Below are 16,070 nucleotides of genomic sequence, written 5' to 3'. Positions count from 1 at the left end.
CTGTGATCATCATACTCAATGGTGAAAAGCTGAAAGTCTTTCTTCTAAGATCGGGAACAAGAAAAGGATGTCCCCCTTGATACTTTCATTCAACACAGTATTGAAAGTCCCAGCCATTGCAATTTGGCAAGAAAGAGAAAGAAAAAGCATCCAAATTGGAAAGAAAGAAGTAAAACTGTCACTATTTGCAGATGACATGATATTATACAGAGAAAACCCTAAAAATACCATCAAAAAACTGTGAGGACAAATAAATTCAGTAAAGTTGCAGCATATGAAATCAATATATAGAAATCAGTGGTGCTTCTACACACTAATAAAAACTATCAGGAAAAGAAATTAAGAAAACGATCCCATTTACAATTGCCTCAAAAAGAATAAAATAGCAAGGAATAATTTAACCAAAGAGGTGAAAGACCTGTATGTTGAAAGTTATAAGACATTAATAAAAGAAACTGAAGAAGACACAAATAAAGGAAAAGATATTCCATCCTCATGGATTACAAGAATTAATATTGTTAAAAAGTCCATGCTACTCTAAGCAATCTACAGATTCAGTGCTATCTCTGTCAAGACTCTAATCCCATTTTTCAAGAAATTGAACAAATAATCATAAAATTTGTAGAGAACCAGAAAAGACCCTGAATAACCAGAGAAATCTTGAGAAAGAACAACAAACCTGGAGGTATTCCTGTCTTTGACTTCAAACTATTACAAAGCCAGAGTAACTAGTACAGTATAATGTTGGCATAAAAACGGGCACATAGATCCATGACACAGAATAAGGAGCCCAGAAATAAACCCATGCCTGTATGGTCAGATCCTTTATCATGGGGAGCCAAGGATGTACAATAGGTAGGATGCTCTCTTTGACAAATGGTGTTGGGAAAACTGGACCACTAACTTTTACCATTACACAAAAATTAACTCAAAATGGATTAAAGACTTGAATGTAAGACCTGGGACTATAAAATTCCCACAAGAAAACATAAGTAGTAAGCTCCTTAACATTGGTCTTGGTGATGATTTTTTGGATCTGACACAAAAAGCAAAAACAAACAAGTGGGACTACATCATACGGGAAGGCTTCTGCACAACAAAAGAATTAATCTACTGAATGGGAGAAGATATTTGCAAATCATCTCTCTGATAAGGGGTTAATAGCCAATGTGTATAAAGAACTCCAACAATTCAGTAGCAAAAAAAAAAAAAAAATCCAGTTAAATAGTGGGCCGATCTGAATAGACATTTTTTTTTTTCCAAAAAAGACATATAGATGGCCAACAGGTAAACAGATGCTCAACATCACTCAGGATCAGGGAACTGCAAATCCAAACCACAGTGAGGTACCACCTCACACCCAGTAGAATGGATATAATCAGAGAGAAAAGAAATAACAAGTTTCAGGATGGAAAAAAAGGAAACACTCATGCACTGTTGATGGGAATGCAAATTGGTGCAGCCACTGCAGAAAACAGTATGGAAAAGAGTTCCTCCAAAAAGTAAAACCACGACTGCCTGAAGATCTAGCAATTCCACTTCCGGGTATTTATCCAAAGAAAATGAAAACACGGAGAAAAGATGCACTTATCCCTATGTTCATTGCAACATTATTTACAATAGTGGAAGTATAGAAACACGTAACAACCTACAGACATGTGTATAAAGAAACTGTACGTGTGTATATAATATATATTTTACATATGCATAATAGAATATTATTCAGCCATGAAAAAGAATGAAATCTTCCACTTGTGACAAAATGACTGGACCTTGAGGGCATTACGTAAGTGAAATGAGTCAGGTAGAGAAAGAAAATACTGTGTGATCTCACTTGTCATGCAATCTAAGAAAAAAAAAAAAAAAAAGCTAGTGGTTACCAGATGTGGAGGGTGGGGAGGGTAGAGAAATGGATGAAGGGAGTCAAAAGGTAAAAAGGAAAAAAAAAAAAAAAACATTAAACCACAGATATCTTCTGGGCAGTCAGAATGTTTTGAATATTTTGGCCGCCTGTGGGTTGAAGGTTGGGAGACACAACTGAATGGTAGAATTCTTGAGCAGTGCTGTTGGACCCTGGTCTAGTGGACCCTGAGATTGGCCTGCCTGTGAGTGGGAATAGTGGGGTGTTGGGAGAGATCTGTGTGGCCCAGATGGAGCAGACCGGTACTAAATAAACCTGTCATATCAAAATTTAGTGGTGTTCCAGCAACACAGATAACAGATCATCAGACACCGTGGCTTGCAAGGGCTTGGGATGAGGTGTGCTCTGGGCTCCTGGCTTTCTCTAAGATCATCTTACCTGGCCCTTAAGAGGTCATTCTTCCCAAAAATATGTATCAGAGCAGACAGAAACCACCTCTAACATGACAGAAATATGCTAGATGTTGGCAACCATTTGAAGTCAATGGGATTTTCTTGTTCTAAAGATGGGAACATTCCTACTCTAAGATCCCCTGCCCATGTGTGCATGGGGGGGTGCTCCACCAGGAGAACCGTGTTCAGGGCCTCACCAAGATGTCGGAATACTATTAATGGCAGTAGCATTATAGGATTAAAGCCTGAAACCAATATACAATGGATGACCGGTAAAGTACTTTTAAGGGGATATTCCGCACAGAGCCGCAAAACGCTCAGGGCATGGCGAGGACAGAGGTGAATTCTTAGCAGTGTGGAGTGATCAGTCAGGCACACATAGTTGTGGTGAGGACTGAGGACAAGAGGAGTTGACGTTCTGAGTCTAGACAGGGTGGAGTGAACAGAGCAATTAGCAACAGGGTTGTGAAATGCATGGTCCAGAATGTCATGTTTGTGGGATGCCGAACGGCGCCATGCCTGCTTCAGAGATAACCATGCAGGCATAGTGTCTTGTTCTCCATCGTGTTTCATAAGCTTTAAGAAACCTTCAGAACACATGCTCGCAGTCCCCTTTCACTGGGGGTGTCTGAGCCAGCCAGCCGTCCCCAGAAGCACGGCCCCAGCTCCAGACTTCAAGATCGCCCTCTGCTTTGCTTCACTGGGGTCATTTTATCATGTGCCCATTGCATTGTTAAGTAAATGCAAGCTCTGTCTCCTTGGGGCCCCACAGTTCATATGGAGGTAGATGTAAGGCAAGAGACATATTTCAGAGTTCGTGCTGCATTGATTGGCTTTTTGCTCGGTAACTGTCTACAGAATGCAAGGACTGGGGCAAACATTTATACTTTTTCCTTACATTTTGCCATGGAAGCCTAAAGAGACATCAACAGATTTTCTGGATGTTGGGCTGTTTCCTGTAGGTCCCCCCTACACACACCCCATTTCCTTTGGGTGCATTTCATGAACAAGGCGCTGGATTCCTCTGGCGCTCGGCATCTCCGAGGAAGCACAAACTTGCATTCAAAGCAACCTTGGCGTTTGCTTTGCCTTTGATGTTTGTGGACAAGGAAATCTGAGTCTCGAAGATGTCCTTGAGGAACCAAATGATAGTGTGCTCGGCAGAACAGACTAGGACTGGAGGCCGAGTGCAGGAAACACTGGGCTGCTGCTGAATGTGATGGGTTTCCTTTACATGTTGTTTTAATTTTTATTTTTTAAGTAAGCTCTATGCCCAGCAGGGGGCTTGAACTCACAGCCTTGTGATCAAGGGTTGCATGCTCCAGCAACAAAGCCAACCAGATGCCCCCTACGTATTTAACTACAGAGAACCCATCATTCATATGAAAGCTCCCCCCATGAGCTCCTTCGGCGGGCGCTCCTAAGGTGTGTGTGTCTGTCCCCAAGGACCCCAAACAGGTGGCGGCGAGAGAGGTCACCAAGTGGCCAGAGGTGCGGTCAGTGTCATCAGCACCCCTAAAGACAGGCTTCTTCTCCAGCACCCATGTTCCTCTTGACTCTCCCTTCCGCTGTTCAGCACCTAAGACCTTGTTCCCATGACGGGCTGAGGTTTCAAGGAGGCGCGTTCATATTGGCACTTTGGTCAGGAGTAGTAAACCGGTTCCAGCTGGTACGTGTGCGTAGAGGTTGCAAGGATCCACCGTTCCCTTCATGGCGATGAAAATAAACCTTGCAGCAGCGTCTTTGGCTGTGAGGGGAAGTGAGAACACGGACCATTGGAGCCCATCGTTGGCAATGATATTAGAGGCTTGGAGGGGTGGTTTGGCAGTTGGGTTCAGGCTGGAGCGTCGGCCCCCAGAGAAGTCACCTTGCACTGATGAGCTTTTCTGTCTGTCTCTCCCCTCGCAGGGCTGCCTGACGACGCCCAACTCCCCGTCGGTGAACTCCCGTTCTGTCACGTTGGGCCCATCCCTCTCGCTCAGCAACATCTCAGGGGTGTCAGTGAGGTCGGACCTGAAGAAGCGGCGGGCGCCCCCTCCCCCGACCCTGCCGGGCACGGGGCCACCAGCGCCGGACAAGGTCTCGGAAAAGGTAGGCAGAGGGCGGCTCTCGGGACCAGCGCATCCGCTAGATGGACACATGTGTTCTCTCTAGAAGTTTCCTGCATGCTCGACGATCCTTCGAGTGGGGGGTTTTAGCAGGGAGAGCGTTGGGGCGAATAGCGAAGCTTCCCGTAGAAGTCAAGGTGAGACGCGAGTTAACCTCAGCTGCGGGAGGTGGGAAAGCTTTTGTGCTTTTAGTCACGAGAGGCTTGTGCTTGCCGACTGGCATCTGTTCGCTCTTCAGCGTTGGAGTCTGGGGCATTGTCAGGATCGCTTCGTGAGAAAATTGCGTGGGTCGGGCACTGCGAGAATCTGGAGTGTGTATGGGGAAGGGACGATAGGTGACATTCACATAAGTCAGACTCATAGGACAGCAGGGAGGAGTCACTCTCTGTGTGCTACGACACTTGTGGAGACTGCGTGTGTATGAAGCCATGCGTGTTAAATTTATCTTAGAGCAACTTAGTCCCTTTGCAAGGAGTTGTCATTACGTGTGGACGGGAAAGAGCCTCTGTCCCCAGATTCTGGGGTTTCGACTGGCCTTTTCTCCTGCCATGTCTCTGCGCCACCGTATAGCGCTAGTGGAAGTCCCCAAACCTCGCTTCTTGGGGGCCAGGCGGTTCCTTGACCATGACTCCTTTTCTGGTGGCTCGGAGTGGGACATGGTCGACCTGGGAAGTACACTGTGTATTCTCCAGCATCCTTCCTCATTGGGGTGGGCAGTGGCAGGGACCAGCCCCCGGGGTGGCCAGGATGGGAGCGGGCTTTTGAATCCTAGAGAAGATGAGTGCCCCCAGCAGGCCGGCTCCATACGTATGCTGAGACACGGGGCAACCCGCAGAGTAGGTAAGGATGCATTATTCTTCATGAAGCTGCGAGGTTTCCCAGTGGCAGGCACCCCAGGTTCCTGGTGGAGGCTGGGGGTAGGGGGCGGGGACACCACATGGCAAACATGAACATTCTAGAACCCGCATTTATTCTCACACAGGGGCTTAATGTCCTCTCCTTTTGCCTCAGTGTCCCTCGGCGTGTCCCTGCGTCATATGAGCTGAGTGCTCCACCTTCCTGCTAGTTCTTGCTGGAGCCCCCTTTCACTCATTCTTAGAATGGCATCTCTTAAAACAAGCTGGGAACGAAGTCTGTACCTCCCAGGTGGGAGGCTTGGCCCGGAGTCATGCATAGAAGTTATCCAAGGGGCTCTCTGGAGCCACAGACTTCTCACTCCGTTTCCTTTTTATCCTGGTTGTCGGCCTGTCCATCAGTCTTTTTGTTTTGTTTTGTCTAAGACTTATTTGTTTTAGAGGGAGAGAGAGAGAACATGCAAGCTGGGGGAGGGGCAGGGGGAGAGGGAGAGAGAGTCCCAAGCAGACTCCATGCTGAGCACAGAACCCAGCGAGGGGCTCCGATCTCATGACCCTGAAGTCATGATCTGAGTCAAAACCAAGTCAGACGTTTATTCACCCAGGCCACCGAGGTGCCCCTGTCCATCCGTCTTCGTAAATCTTAACCAATCTTCCCCTTTCCCTCCAGGGGTGATCTTTATTCCCAGAAACCCCCCTGTCCTGGCCTCATTCCCACCTACAGACCTTCTCCAGCCGTGCCCTGCAGACCTGTGGGGAAAGCCTGCAACACGATGTATTTTAGAAGAAAGTATTTTGATTTTTGTGTTTCTTAAGCATTTTCTAATGCCACGAGGTTGTTCTGAGGTCTCCATGATGTCTTAGCTGTCTCTTGATGTGAAGAACTTTAGGCACAACTAGCCCCTCATTTGGTGGTATACTTGCATGGTTAAAGGGTGACAAGCCAGCACGGTGACCCCCGGGGGGGGTGGGGGTGTGCTGCGGGCCTCCCTGTTTTGCTGGGGTTTAGAGTCTGAACTTTTTCGTAACCCACAGACCATGTTTCCAGCATTTAGCACTTTTCATCCAGTCCCCTGTGTCTTTTTGCTTTCGATTGGGAGGGATGTTTCTTTCACAGTGAAAATCACGAATTCCAGGATCATGGTTCCTTGTGTATGTTTGTTTGTTTTCAATGAGAATTGTGTTTCCCTTAATGTTAGAGCGTGTACATGCGAAGCCCGATCAGCCTTTGTAAAACAGTCTTCCATGCAGAGAAGCTGTTGTGTTTTTCAGATTTTAATGTGCTTCTCCAGAGTGGATAAAGTCTGCTGGAGTGGGAGAATGTATAGTAGGTAGAGACTCAGGAATTCTGAATGAAAAATAAATAATTCTCTATACCCTGAATAATGAACAGTTCCCTGCAAGGCAGTAACAGCTTTTTACTGAAATCTGTTTTATTTGGCACCAAATGAGTGGAGAAATTGGCTCCCAGAAACCCTCTCCTTTTTAAAGCATATGAGTGGCATATGGATTAAATTTGAGCATTTGCTAGGACCGTTTTTTTTTTTTTTTCCTTTTTAAATGAAAGGTATTTTGTTATTTACTAATTTCTGGGAAAGGAACCCAAAAATGTGTTGTTGTCATTGTTGGGGAAAAACGTCAATTCCTTCTTCGTGAACTTCCTTCCATATAAAGATAAGATGTTTGTTTGGAAAGCCTTATTTATATGCAACTGTTGCTAACACCAGGATCCTGAATGAAAAGGAAAGGCTAATTTTTTCGAGGACATGACTAGTTTTGGAAAAGGAACATGCGTCGATTTTCTTACTTTAGAAGATTTTTTCTTATCATCTGGTCTGAAAAATTCGGTGTCTCTGTATTCAGGTCTTAGAGGGGGAGCAATTTCAGCTGTATCCCAGCTCTTGGGAAACATTCTCAAAAATGCAGTCCTTGCATGCCTGTTTGTTACCCGATGATAATCACGGCATGGTCATTGGTATTTGTAATTTCTGAACCTACTTTTCAAAGAGTGTTTCCCAGAGGTGTTGGAGCAAACGGAAGAAATTAACGGTGTCCTCGTGCAGGCCTGTTAGCAGTGAAATTGGCAAGACAGGTGAAGAGATGTGTCATCTTTCCGGAGGAAGAAGCGCTGTCTGGGCCAGGCCGTCTTCCCCTCCCCTGGTACCTTGAATGTAGTTTTAATCAAGAGGAACTTTCAGACAGGGATGATACATATGTGAGGGCACCGTATGCTAAGTCAGTATTTTTCAGACTTAAGTGAGCATCAGAATCACCCCCAAAGGGCTTGTTAAAACCCACTTGACTTGGCTCCGCCCTGAGAGTTTCTGATTCAGGAGGTCTGGGGCAGGGCCTGAGAACGGGCGTTCCAGCAAGTTCCCAGGCAAACCCCGCTTTGAGAACCGCCGTGCCCCCGACCGCCTCGCCCTGATCCGCCCATGCAGACTCGGGACTAACCAGTGTGGAGAGGGCCACGCGGTGGAAATCTTCTGAACAGATCTGGAGAGAATCTCCAGCAGCAAAGTTATCTGGAAATGAATGAATCCAAGCTGTGTAATAATATTCGGGTGCAGGTCGGCACGGTGTTAGCCGGGGCCTGACGTTGGATGTTAAGATGGGTAAAGAGCTCTTGCTTCTTCTTGCTGGGACCCCAGGAGTGCTCAGGGGAGGGACAGAGGGATGGCTCCTTCCAGACAGGATTTTCCTTCCTTTTGTCTTTGAGATTCCACAATGTCCTCACCCTGCTCTGTGCTGAGACGACCTGGCGCCTTGTCCCTGGCCCCGATCAAGGACACAGTCCTTGCTTGCTGCTGCTGTGTGTGGGCCTGACCCCTTTTGTATGCAGCTGTCCCCAAAGAGACTTGTCTTCCTGTCCCTTGTCTGGATCAGCATGGATCTCAGATTATGAGTGGGGCTGCAGACACAGGCGCCCACACGGGCCTCTCTCCAGTCACTCTCTGGTCCTCCGTTTTCCTCCTCTGCACAATGGGAACACTAAAAGCAGCCTTCCCAGGTTCATGATGTAGAGGTCAGAACAGGGGTCCTGGAGCAGCTTCCTGGGTCCAGATCCCAGCTCTGTCACTCTTTATAGTCTTTCGTGAGTCCCTCCTCTCCCACCCCTCCATCCCCGAGGTGTGCAGACCACACAAACAGGTGGGGTGAGAGTCAGGTATCAGAGGATCCGGGAGCCTGAGGCAGGGAGGGCTGGGCGGTACGAGGTGGGGGAGGGGGAGCCTGTATGGCCGGACCAGACTCCTGCATGAGCCAAGCGGGAGTCTAACCCTAAAAATTAAACTCTGCCCTGCTGCAAACATCAAAGGCAGTGCAGAAAGTTGCCATGCCCCTGGGGCAGGTTCAACCTGTCAGATGGTGCCACACCCCCCCTTGTGGCATTTTTGCTGTCAGTCACAGACCGAACACGAACACCCCGCTCACTAGTCCACACCATCCGAGAGTATCGGGACACGGTTGCTCATCCCTTTAAGCCTTTGGGGCCCTCTCTCTGAGAAGAACGGGAGTAGAGTCCTGGCCAGTAATCCACTAGGTGACTCAGTTTACCTGTTCAAGATCAAAACAATCCCGTGCATCACACTTGCTGACTTCTGCCCTGTACAACATTTTGCTGGCTACAGAGCGGCTTCTTTCGCTGTTCTGTCAGTTGATTAAAAAAATTACGTGAGGGACTTTTACTAGAAAATGCTATGCTGTCTAACGTGAGTTATCATTTTCCACAAATGTAGAATAAACGGCTCTTCATTATTTTTTCAGTCGGCACATGGTTCTTCTATGCCTGCTGTTGTGCCTGTAACAACTATTAATCCTTTTTTATTGGAAGTAAAAGTAATTCAGAAAGTATTTTAGCTATCCAGGCCTTCTGTTGTCCCATAGTACTTGAATGATTGCGTTCATCGCAGAAAGGGTTCAACGCCATAAACTTCCGACGTGACAAGTGCACTTGTACATGAGCTCGAGTTTGTTGCACTGGGATGAAAAGAGCTGGTGGTACTGGCTGTTAAAATCAGAGATGGGGGAGCTTGGTGCTATGATCAGTTACTGGTGTGTTTGTCCATGAAATATTGCTTGTGTATTTGATAACTGTGTTGAACAGCTGCGATTTGCAAACCCTGCACTTATGCCGAGAGTTGATACTCATTCCTTGAGTATCTCGGTGCGATGTACACAGAAACACACAGCGTTTTGTACTGTGTAAATAGTTAAGGTAATCTGCACGTGTTAGAAATTAGGCAAAAGTATTCCCGTGTGAGGTTCCATTTCTGGAAACATCATGAAAATCAGGTGATTAGAATATTAGGAGAAATCGTAAAACCTTGCTGAGCACACCCCCAATGAAACATTTCATCCAGACCTAAAGTGTGCGTTTGACAGTTTCTGTGACAGTGTATCACCTCATTCTGGCACGTTCCTGACCTCGTTCTGTGTCCCAGTCCACAGCAGAGAGAAGGCCCCGGTGCGGCAGCCCCGGCAGCCCTGGGGCGGGGGAGTCCACACCGAGCAGGGCCACGGATCAGCCCCACACCAGGGTGAGTTCAGATGCGCTCTCCTCTCTGCCGTTAGGACGGACGTTGTTGCTTATGAAATTGAGGATGTCGGGGTGAATGGGATCCCTATTTCCGTTGAGCCGTGTCCAAGGTCCTCCTGGGGTGAAGGCTTCTTTGAGTTCTCTCTGTCCTGCCTCACGATGGTGGTTAATTTGTTTCTGGCAAAGCGGATGATGCTTAGAGACTTTTAAAAAATTGTTCCTCAATTACTTTTCAGGGGTGCCTGGGTGGCTCAGTGGGTTAAGCCTCTGCCTTCGGCTCAGGTCATGGGATCAAGTCCCGTGTCGGGCTCCCTGCTCAGCGGGGAGTCACCTTCTGTCTCTCCAGCTCGCCCTGCTCGTGCGCTCACGCGCTCTCTCTCTCTCTCTCAAATAATGAAATAAATAAATATTTTTTAAAAAATCATTCTTCATAGTAATCAAAGACCTTTGATGACCTCCGACGGCGCAAGAGAAAAGAGTGGTCCCTTCAATCTGCCCGCATGCCAGGGACCCAGGAGGGGAAGAGGCCCCACCTGGACCGACCCCTGTGTGACATGAGGACAGGTCTGCAGACTCACTTCTCTCTGTCGCGCCCCGGTCAGCGAGGCCTGATCCCACACCAGCCACCCCCACCTTCACCCTCTTTAGCGCCCTGGTCCAGGCTCTCCCGCTCCCCTGGGACGACCCCCACTGCAGCGGCCTCTTCCGTGGTCCCCGCTTCTGCCCCTGCCTGTCCAACTACAGACACGACTAGGGCAACACTTGCCACTCCAGAAGCGGGGGCCCATCTCCCCTTTGCATACACTGGAGAATAACCCCACTTCTTACCTCGCCCTGCAGGCCTCCACGCTCCGGGCCCAGATCCTCTGCCGGTGCCCTCACCCCCTGCCCAAAAAGACCTTTAGCTTGTCCTGTCCACGGGGCCTCCGTCACGTTCTTCCCTCACACACACCCTGCTTGGAGGTTGCATCCCCCACAAGGCCTCCTCGACCGTCCACCCTCTGGTCCCAGTCTGCGCCATCTCCCTTTCTGTCCTATTTCTCTTCCAATTCTGACACGGAAGCCCAGAGGCAGGGGACATCGCCTCTGGACTCACTGGCATGTCTCAGGGTGTAACACGGTGTCACCACATTGGTGAACATGTGCTTTAATTCACTTTGTGCATACATAATTCATTTATCAGGCATGTGAAGACGGGTCCTCTCTAAGTCAAAACCACTGATTTCAAAATAGAATGCGAAGGGTAATGAGTTGCCCTGCTCACAGAGCCTACTTAGAAATGGCGACAGATCTGGCTAGAACCTGTGCTATTTGCTCGTCGCTACAGGAAGAGACTGTGTATGAGCCCGACAGGTGCAAGCTTCTGCCAGATGCCGGAGCTGGAAATGACCCTCCGGTGTAGACGGGCGGAGGTGTGGGAACTATGTGTGGAAACGGGCGTGGAGGAGCCTCTGTGGGCCGGAGCTGCTGCGAGGATAGGGACTCCCGGGAGTGGTCAGCCTCTGAAGACGGGACATGCACACACACACACACACACACATACACACACACCCCTGCTCACCTGTGCTCCATGAGGATGAGCAGAATGGGGCACCTGCAGCCCAGGGGAGGGGAAGGAGCCGCGGCCGTGACCCTGCCACGTGGTACATTTCTCATCTGTTAAGTGGGTGCAGGAGCCTCCCGCAGTCTGGAGACGAAATGGGAGGCCACCAAGGGAAGCCGCAGAGAGAGAAGCTCTCCCTTCTCACTCCTGCCCCCCTCCCCACCTCCTCTCTGTGTGTCCCTGGTTTTCTGCCCACCGCCCGACCCAGGCCATTCGGCCTGCTGTCTGTGTGTCCCCTTAGACTCTCGGTTTGCCCTTTTAATTCCTCTTAACCACGTTTCTTCGAAAATAACCCATGCCCGGACACATGTGTATCTCTCCGTGTGTGTGGCTCTCTTCCTCCGTCCGTAGGGCTGCGTGAATTGTTGGCCTCACCCGCGCAGCCCCCCTGGATAGTTTGCTCATGGTGACGGCCCTTCTTCAGGCGAGGTGAGGAAACTGAGTCAGGCCAGGCCCGCTGCAGGTCAGAGACGGCACAGCCAAGGGCTCGGACCCACTGGGCATCCTCCGCTGTGCATGGGGAACCTTCTAAACTGGGGGGGCTGGGGCCTGTGCCCCGACCTGCAGAGGCAGACCTGTGGAGGTCAGTGTGCCTTGGGCGGCCACGTTCCGTCTGTGACTTTGTCAGTGACACACAGGCCTTGGTGAGGAGGCAGAGCCGGCATCCAGGCGGGGAGCCCTGCGTCTGAGGGACTCGTCCCAGGGTTTGAACAGACGTCCTTACAATCCCAGGGCAGCTGCCAGGCTTCCTCTCAGGGGTGACGGGGGGCTTTCCACCTCCCCGCTGTTGACTGAGCAACGCACTTTAATGTTCTGGAATACCGTGGGAGCGCCGTGTTTCCATTTCCTTCCCGTGAGGCGGTGCCCGGCCCTCCTCTGAAGGTCAGGAGGAAGCCAGGGCTTAGCCCTTTGTGTCTTAGAGCTGCAAGTTGGTAACTCAGCAGAGCGTCTGTCCCCCAGGGGGTGGAGTGGCTGCAGGTGGCCCTTTCCACCGCCCGGTCACCCAGCAGGAAAGCCCCTCTCTGTCCCTGTCCTCCTCCCGCCAGCTCTGCCCTGTCCTCGGCAGGCAGGAAGGGGGATTGAGGCCTTAGGGTTTCTCTGTGTGTTTCTGGGCCCACCTTGAGTGTTTCTTTCTTTATAAAACTGAGACTTCGTCAGCAAAAGGCAGGTGGAACGCCCCTCCCCCCAGAAGGCCCCCTCCCCCGCTTTTTGCCCAAAGCAGGTGCAACCAGTGACCTCCTATGGGAAAAAAAAAAAAAAGCATTTTTCTGTTTGCCTCTTCCCCTCAGCAGAGTGCAAAACCCCTGTGATGTGTTTGTTCCCTGCTGTTGTGGTTTCTCTCAGGATAAAAGCCGACTTCTTCTCCCAGGCACGTTGTCCCGTGCATTTGGGTTGGAGGCGGCTGTCTGATGGGCTCTCCAAGGCCCCTGTCCCTGTCTGCGGGCATGATGAGTGATGCCCCGGACACTGTGACTTGTGGGACATTTTACAGCATTCGGGATTTTCCACTTCAGTCACTCTGTAGTGGCCCGTCGCTCTCCTCAGAGGGTCTCTCAGCAGAGGTCAGTAAGGTGCCCCTCCGCAGAGCCTCAGCGCCCGTGCCTGTCCCTATGGCCTTGAGCACGCAGTGTAGACTCGGCCATCCCCTTGGCTGAATCCCGACCAGGGACAATGACCTGTTCCCGGTGCGTCCCAGCCGCACGCACAATGCCTGGCGTGCAGTCTCCCATCACTGAGCGTCTCATAAGCAGACGAGTGTGGGCTCATGACAGAAGGGGCTGCGAGCTTCGAGGCTTCTCTTCAACCATGATAAATGGACCCTTGTCTACCTGGAAGGCCTCCGGCGGCACGCACAGGGAGAAAGGGCCTTGAGCTCGATGGCTCGCATGGTGCGCATATCCGCCGGAGGCGCGGGTGCTGGGGGCAGCTGGGCAGGAGGCCTGCTGGGACCCAAAGTGATCCTCGGTGAGGTGACATTTGGGGCTGAGGGGGTGTCAGGGTCTCTAGCAGCCCCTAGCTCCGTCACTCCCGTGTCCCCCGTGTTGTAGGCTCTGGACAAGCGTAACCCCACACCCACGTCCTATCGAGGCTGCTCCATGGGCTCCAATCCAAGGCTGACCCTGGTGCCCCTAGATTTCCGGTGCTAGAATGGTTGCAGCTGAGGAAAAGGCACAGGCATTTTGGGGGAGCCGGCAGTCATTTGAGTCTGGGAAGGGTTTACAGTAGTGTGATGCTGGGGGAGAGGTGGCTCTGGTCCCACACGACTTGTCCCCTGGAGGGACGGTGTCTCGACACCACATTTTGAGAGGAAAAAAAATGAAAATATGCCAGGAAGAGAACATTCTAGAAACTGGAGAGTCTAGAAATAGAAGAAATGAGGATACTTAAGTGGAGGAATGTAAAGGCTCACTGGGACGTGACAAGTTCCTGTCCTGAGAGGGCTACGTCCAGAGGACAGGACAGGGACCAGCGTGTGGGCCCGCTATTCTACAAATGCTTGTCTTCATGGAATATAGAAAAGAATCTTCCATGAGGCAGAGCTGGGGCGCCGGCATGGCGATGTGGGGAAGGACTATGTGGCACTCACGTGCTCGCCTAGCAAGGCAATGCCACGTCACCTTGCGCTGTCTTAGCCGCTTTTATAGGGACTGTGGGCTCCTCTTCATAGGGCACGAGCGTGCCGAGTGTGACTGGCTTGCCCAACGCCGTGTCTGAGGAAAGCCTTTGTGGAACTTGTAGTAGTTCCTGAGGCCTCTCAAGGCTTAGAGATGGTCGTCTCTGTCCCACGTGCTCGCGTGGTCTTCCTGGCACACACGCACATGTCTCTCCCTCTTCTACAAGGAATATGAGAATCGCCCTAATGGCCTCGTTTTGGTTTAATCACCTCTTTAAAGACCCTCTCTCCAAATAAAGTCACATTCTAAGGTACGGGGATTAGGACTTCGAGGTACAAATTTGGGGGATGGTCAGTGTTTGCAGAATTTAGCCCATAACAGAAGGAAGCTGGGTTTCTGTTTATACACAGTTTTCTTGGCCATAAGGAATTCGAGAACAAGTAAGATTCGGTGCTTTAAAGACTCTTAGTATCTAATTGGAGCAGACGCCTTAGGTCCCCAACACCAGAGAATGGCCCTTGTCCGGGTAGATTATGGCATAGGTGTCCAGTCTATGGGAAATTCTCCCTTGCAACCTTACTTTTCATGATTCCCTCCTAATTCCCATGCCAGGGGCCAGAGACAAGGCTGGGTGAAAGTGTCACTTCTAGACTCCTTCCCAGCAGGCGGCATGTCCATCGCGGATACGGTCCTAGCCTAGAAAGACGATCCCTCCCGGAAGGTATAGTGTTTCAACTGTTAGCTCCGTGGGCGTTGAAGGCCATTGTGCCACGCCGACCACGTGCAGAAGTACACTCAGCCGCAGAAAGACTTCCAGGTCATCTGGTCCTCAACCCGCTGGTCCCAAGGTCAGCATGAAGACAATTACAGTGACCCAGCAATGACTCAGTCCTTGTTGTGTTTCAGCTACTCTGCTAAGACCTCACAAAGGTCCGCATCTCATTCAACCTCACCTGTATGATATCTGCATGAAGTAGGCACTAGTCCTGCCTGCAGGGTACCAGCGAGGACACAGGGTCTGCCACGGTGAAGAGCGGTCCCAGGGCCACACCAGTAAGTGGCAGAAGTCAGCCTGCGGAGACATCTTCCTGGCAGGAAGTTCTCCCATGTGGGCGCGGAATAGGATCAGAGGGAAATGTGGGGCCATCGAGTGGCGTTGTGTTGGAGTGGGAGACGTGGGCTGGAACCCCAGCTCTATCCCCCAGCTCCCCCCACAGCAGGAGATGCCCTGGGGCTCAGGTGATGGCAGGTCCTGGTGTACCATTACCACTGTGCTGCCTTCCTCTCTTGTGATGTAGATTCTCAAGTGGGTAGAAGGTTTGAAACTGCCGGGGGGAGGGGGTCACGCTCATTTACTCACCATTGACTGAGAAGGCGTGTGTTTGCTAGGGGAGAACGAAAACCCCCAAATTAAAAAACAATTCTAGGGGCCCCTAGGGGGCACAGTTATGCGTCCAACTCTTGGTTTCAGTCAGGTCATGATCTCAGGGTCATGAGATCGAGCTCCACATCCGGCTCCATGCTCAGCACAGAGCCCGCTAAAGTCTCACTCTCTCTCCCTCTCACCCTCCCCATGTGCGCAGCGCTCTCTCTCTGTCTAAAATAAATAAATCTTAAAAAAAAAAAATTCTAGGGGGCCTGGGTGGCTCAGTGGGTTAAAGCCTCTGCTTTCAGCTCAGGTCATGATCTCAGGGTCCTGGGATCGAGCCCAACATTGGGCTTTCTGCTCAGCCGGGAGCCTGCTTTCCCCTCTCTCTCTGCCTGCCTCTCTGCCTGCTTGTGATCTCTCTCTGTCAAATAAATAAATAAAATCTTTAAAAAAAAATTCTAAAAATCTTGGAAGAAGAACATACCCCCCCCCTCCATTCTGCACCGCAGATCCCCTGATCGTCCCACAGAGCAAATTCTCCGTGCTCCCAAGTCTGTGGAGCTGTTTCTCGACAGCCCGTCCCACTTCTCGTGGAGGTGACCCTACAGTGAGAACACCTGGCAGAGTCAGGACAGAATCCGTTCACCTCCGTTTGTGCCCTTTGTCGGGGA

General features: G+C 50.4%; 1 protein-coding gene across 6 annotated transcripts in view; it reads left to right on the top strand.

Moving 5' to 3' along the window:
* The window catches only part of COBL (cordon-bleu WH2 repeat protein), a 262,604-nt gene that overhangs the window by 145,615 nt on the left and 100,919 nt on the right, over positions 1–16,070 (top strand). For all 6 annotated transcript variants that reach the window (XM_080818254.1, XM_080818253.1, XM_080818252.1 and 3 more), the window contains one exon: positions 4,222–4,404. In XM_080818254.1, coding sequence (XP_080674380.1) covers positions 4,222–4,404 — 183 coding nt within the window. The remainder of the gene's footprint in view (positions 1–4,221; positions 4,405–16,070) is intronic.

The sequence above is a fragment of the Martes martes genome (assembly GCF_963455335.1).
Source record: "Martes martes genome assembly, chromosome: 11".
Classification (NCBI taxonomy): Eukaryota; Metazoa; Chordata; class Mammalia; order Carnivora; family Mustelidae; genus Martes; species Martes martes.
The sequence above is the reverse complement of the archived record's forward strand: the minus strand, read 5'-3'. Positions and strand labels throughout refer to the sequence as shown.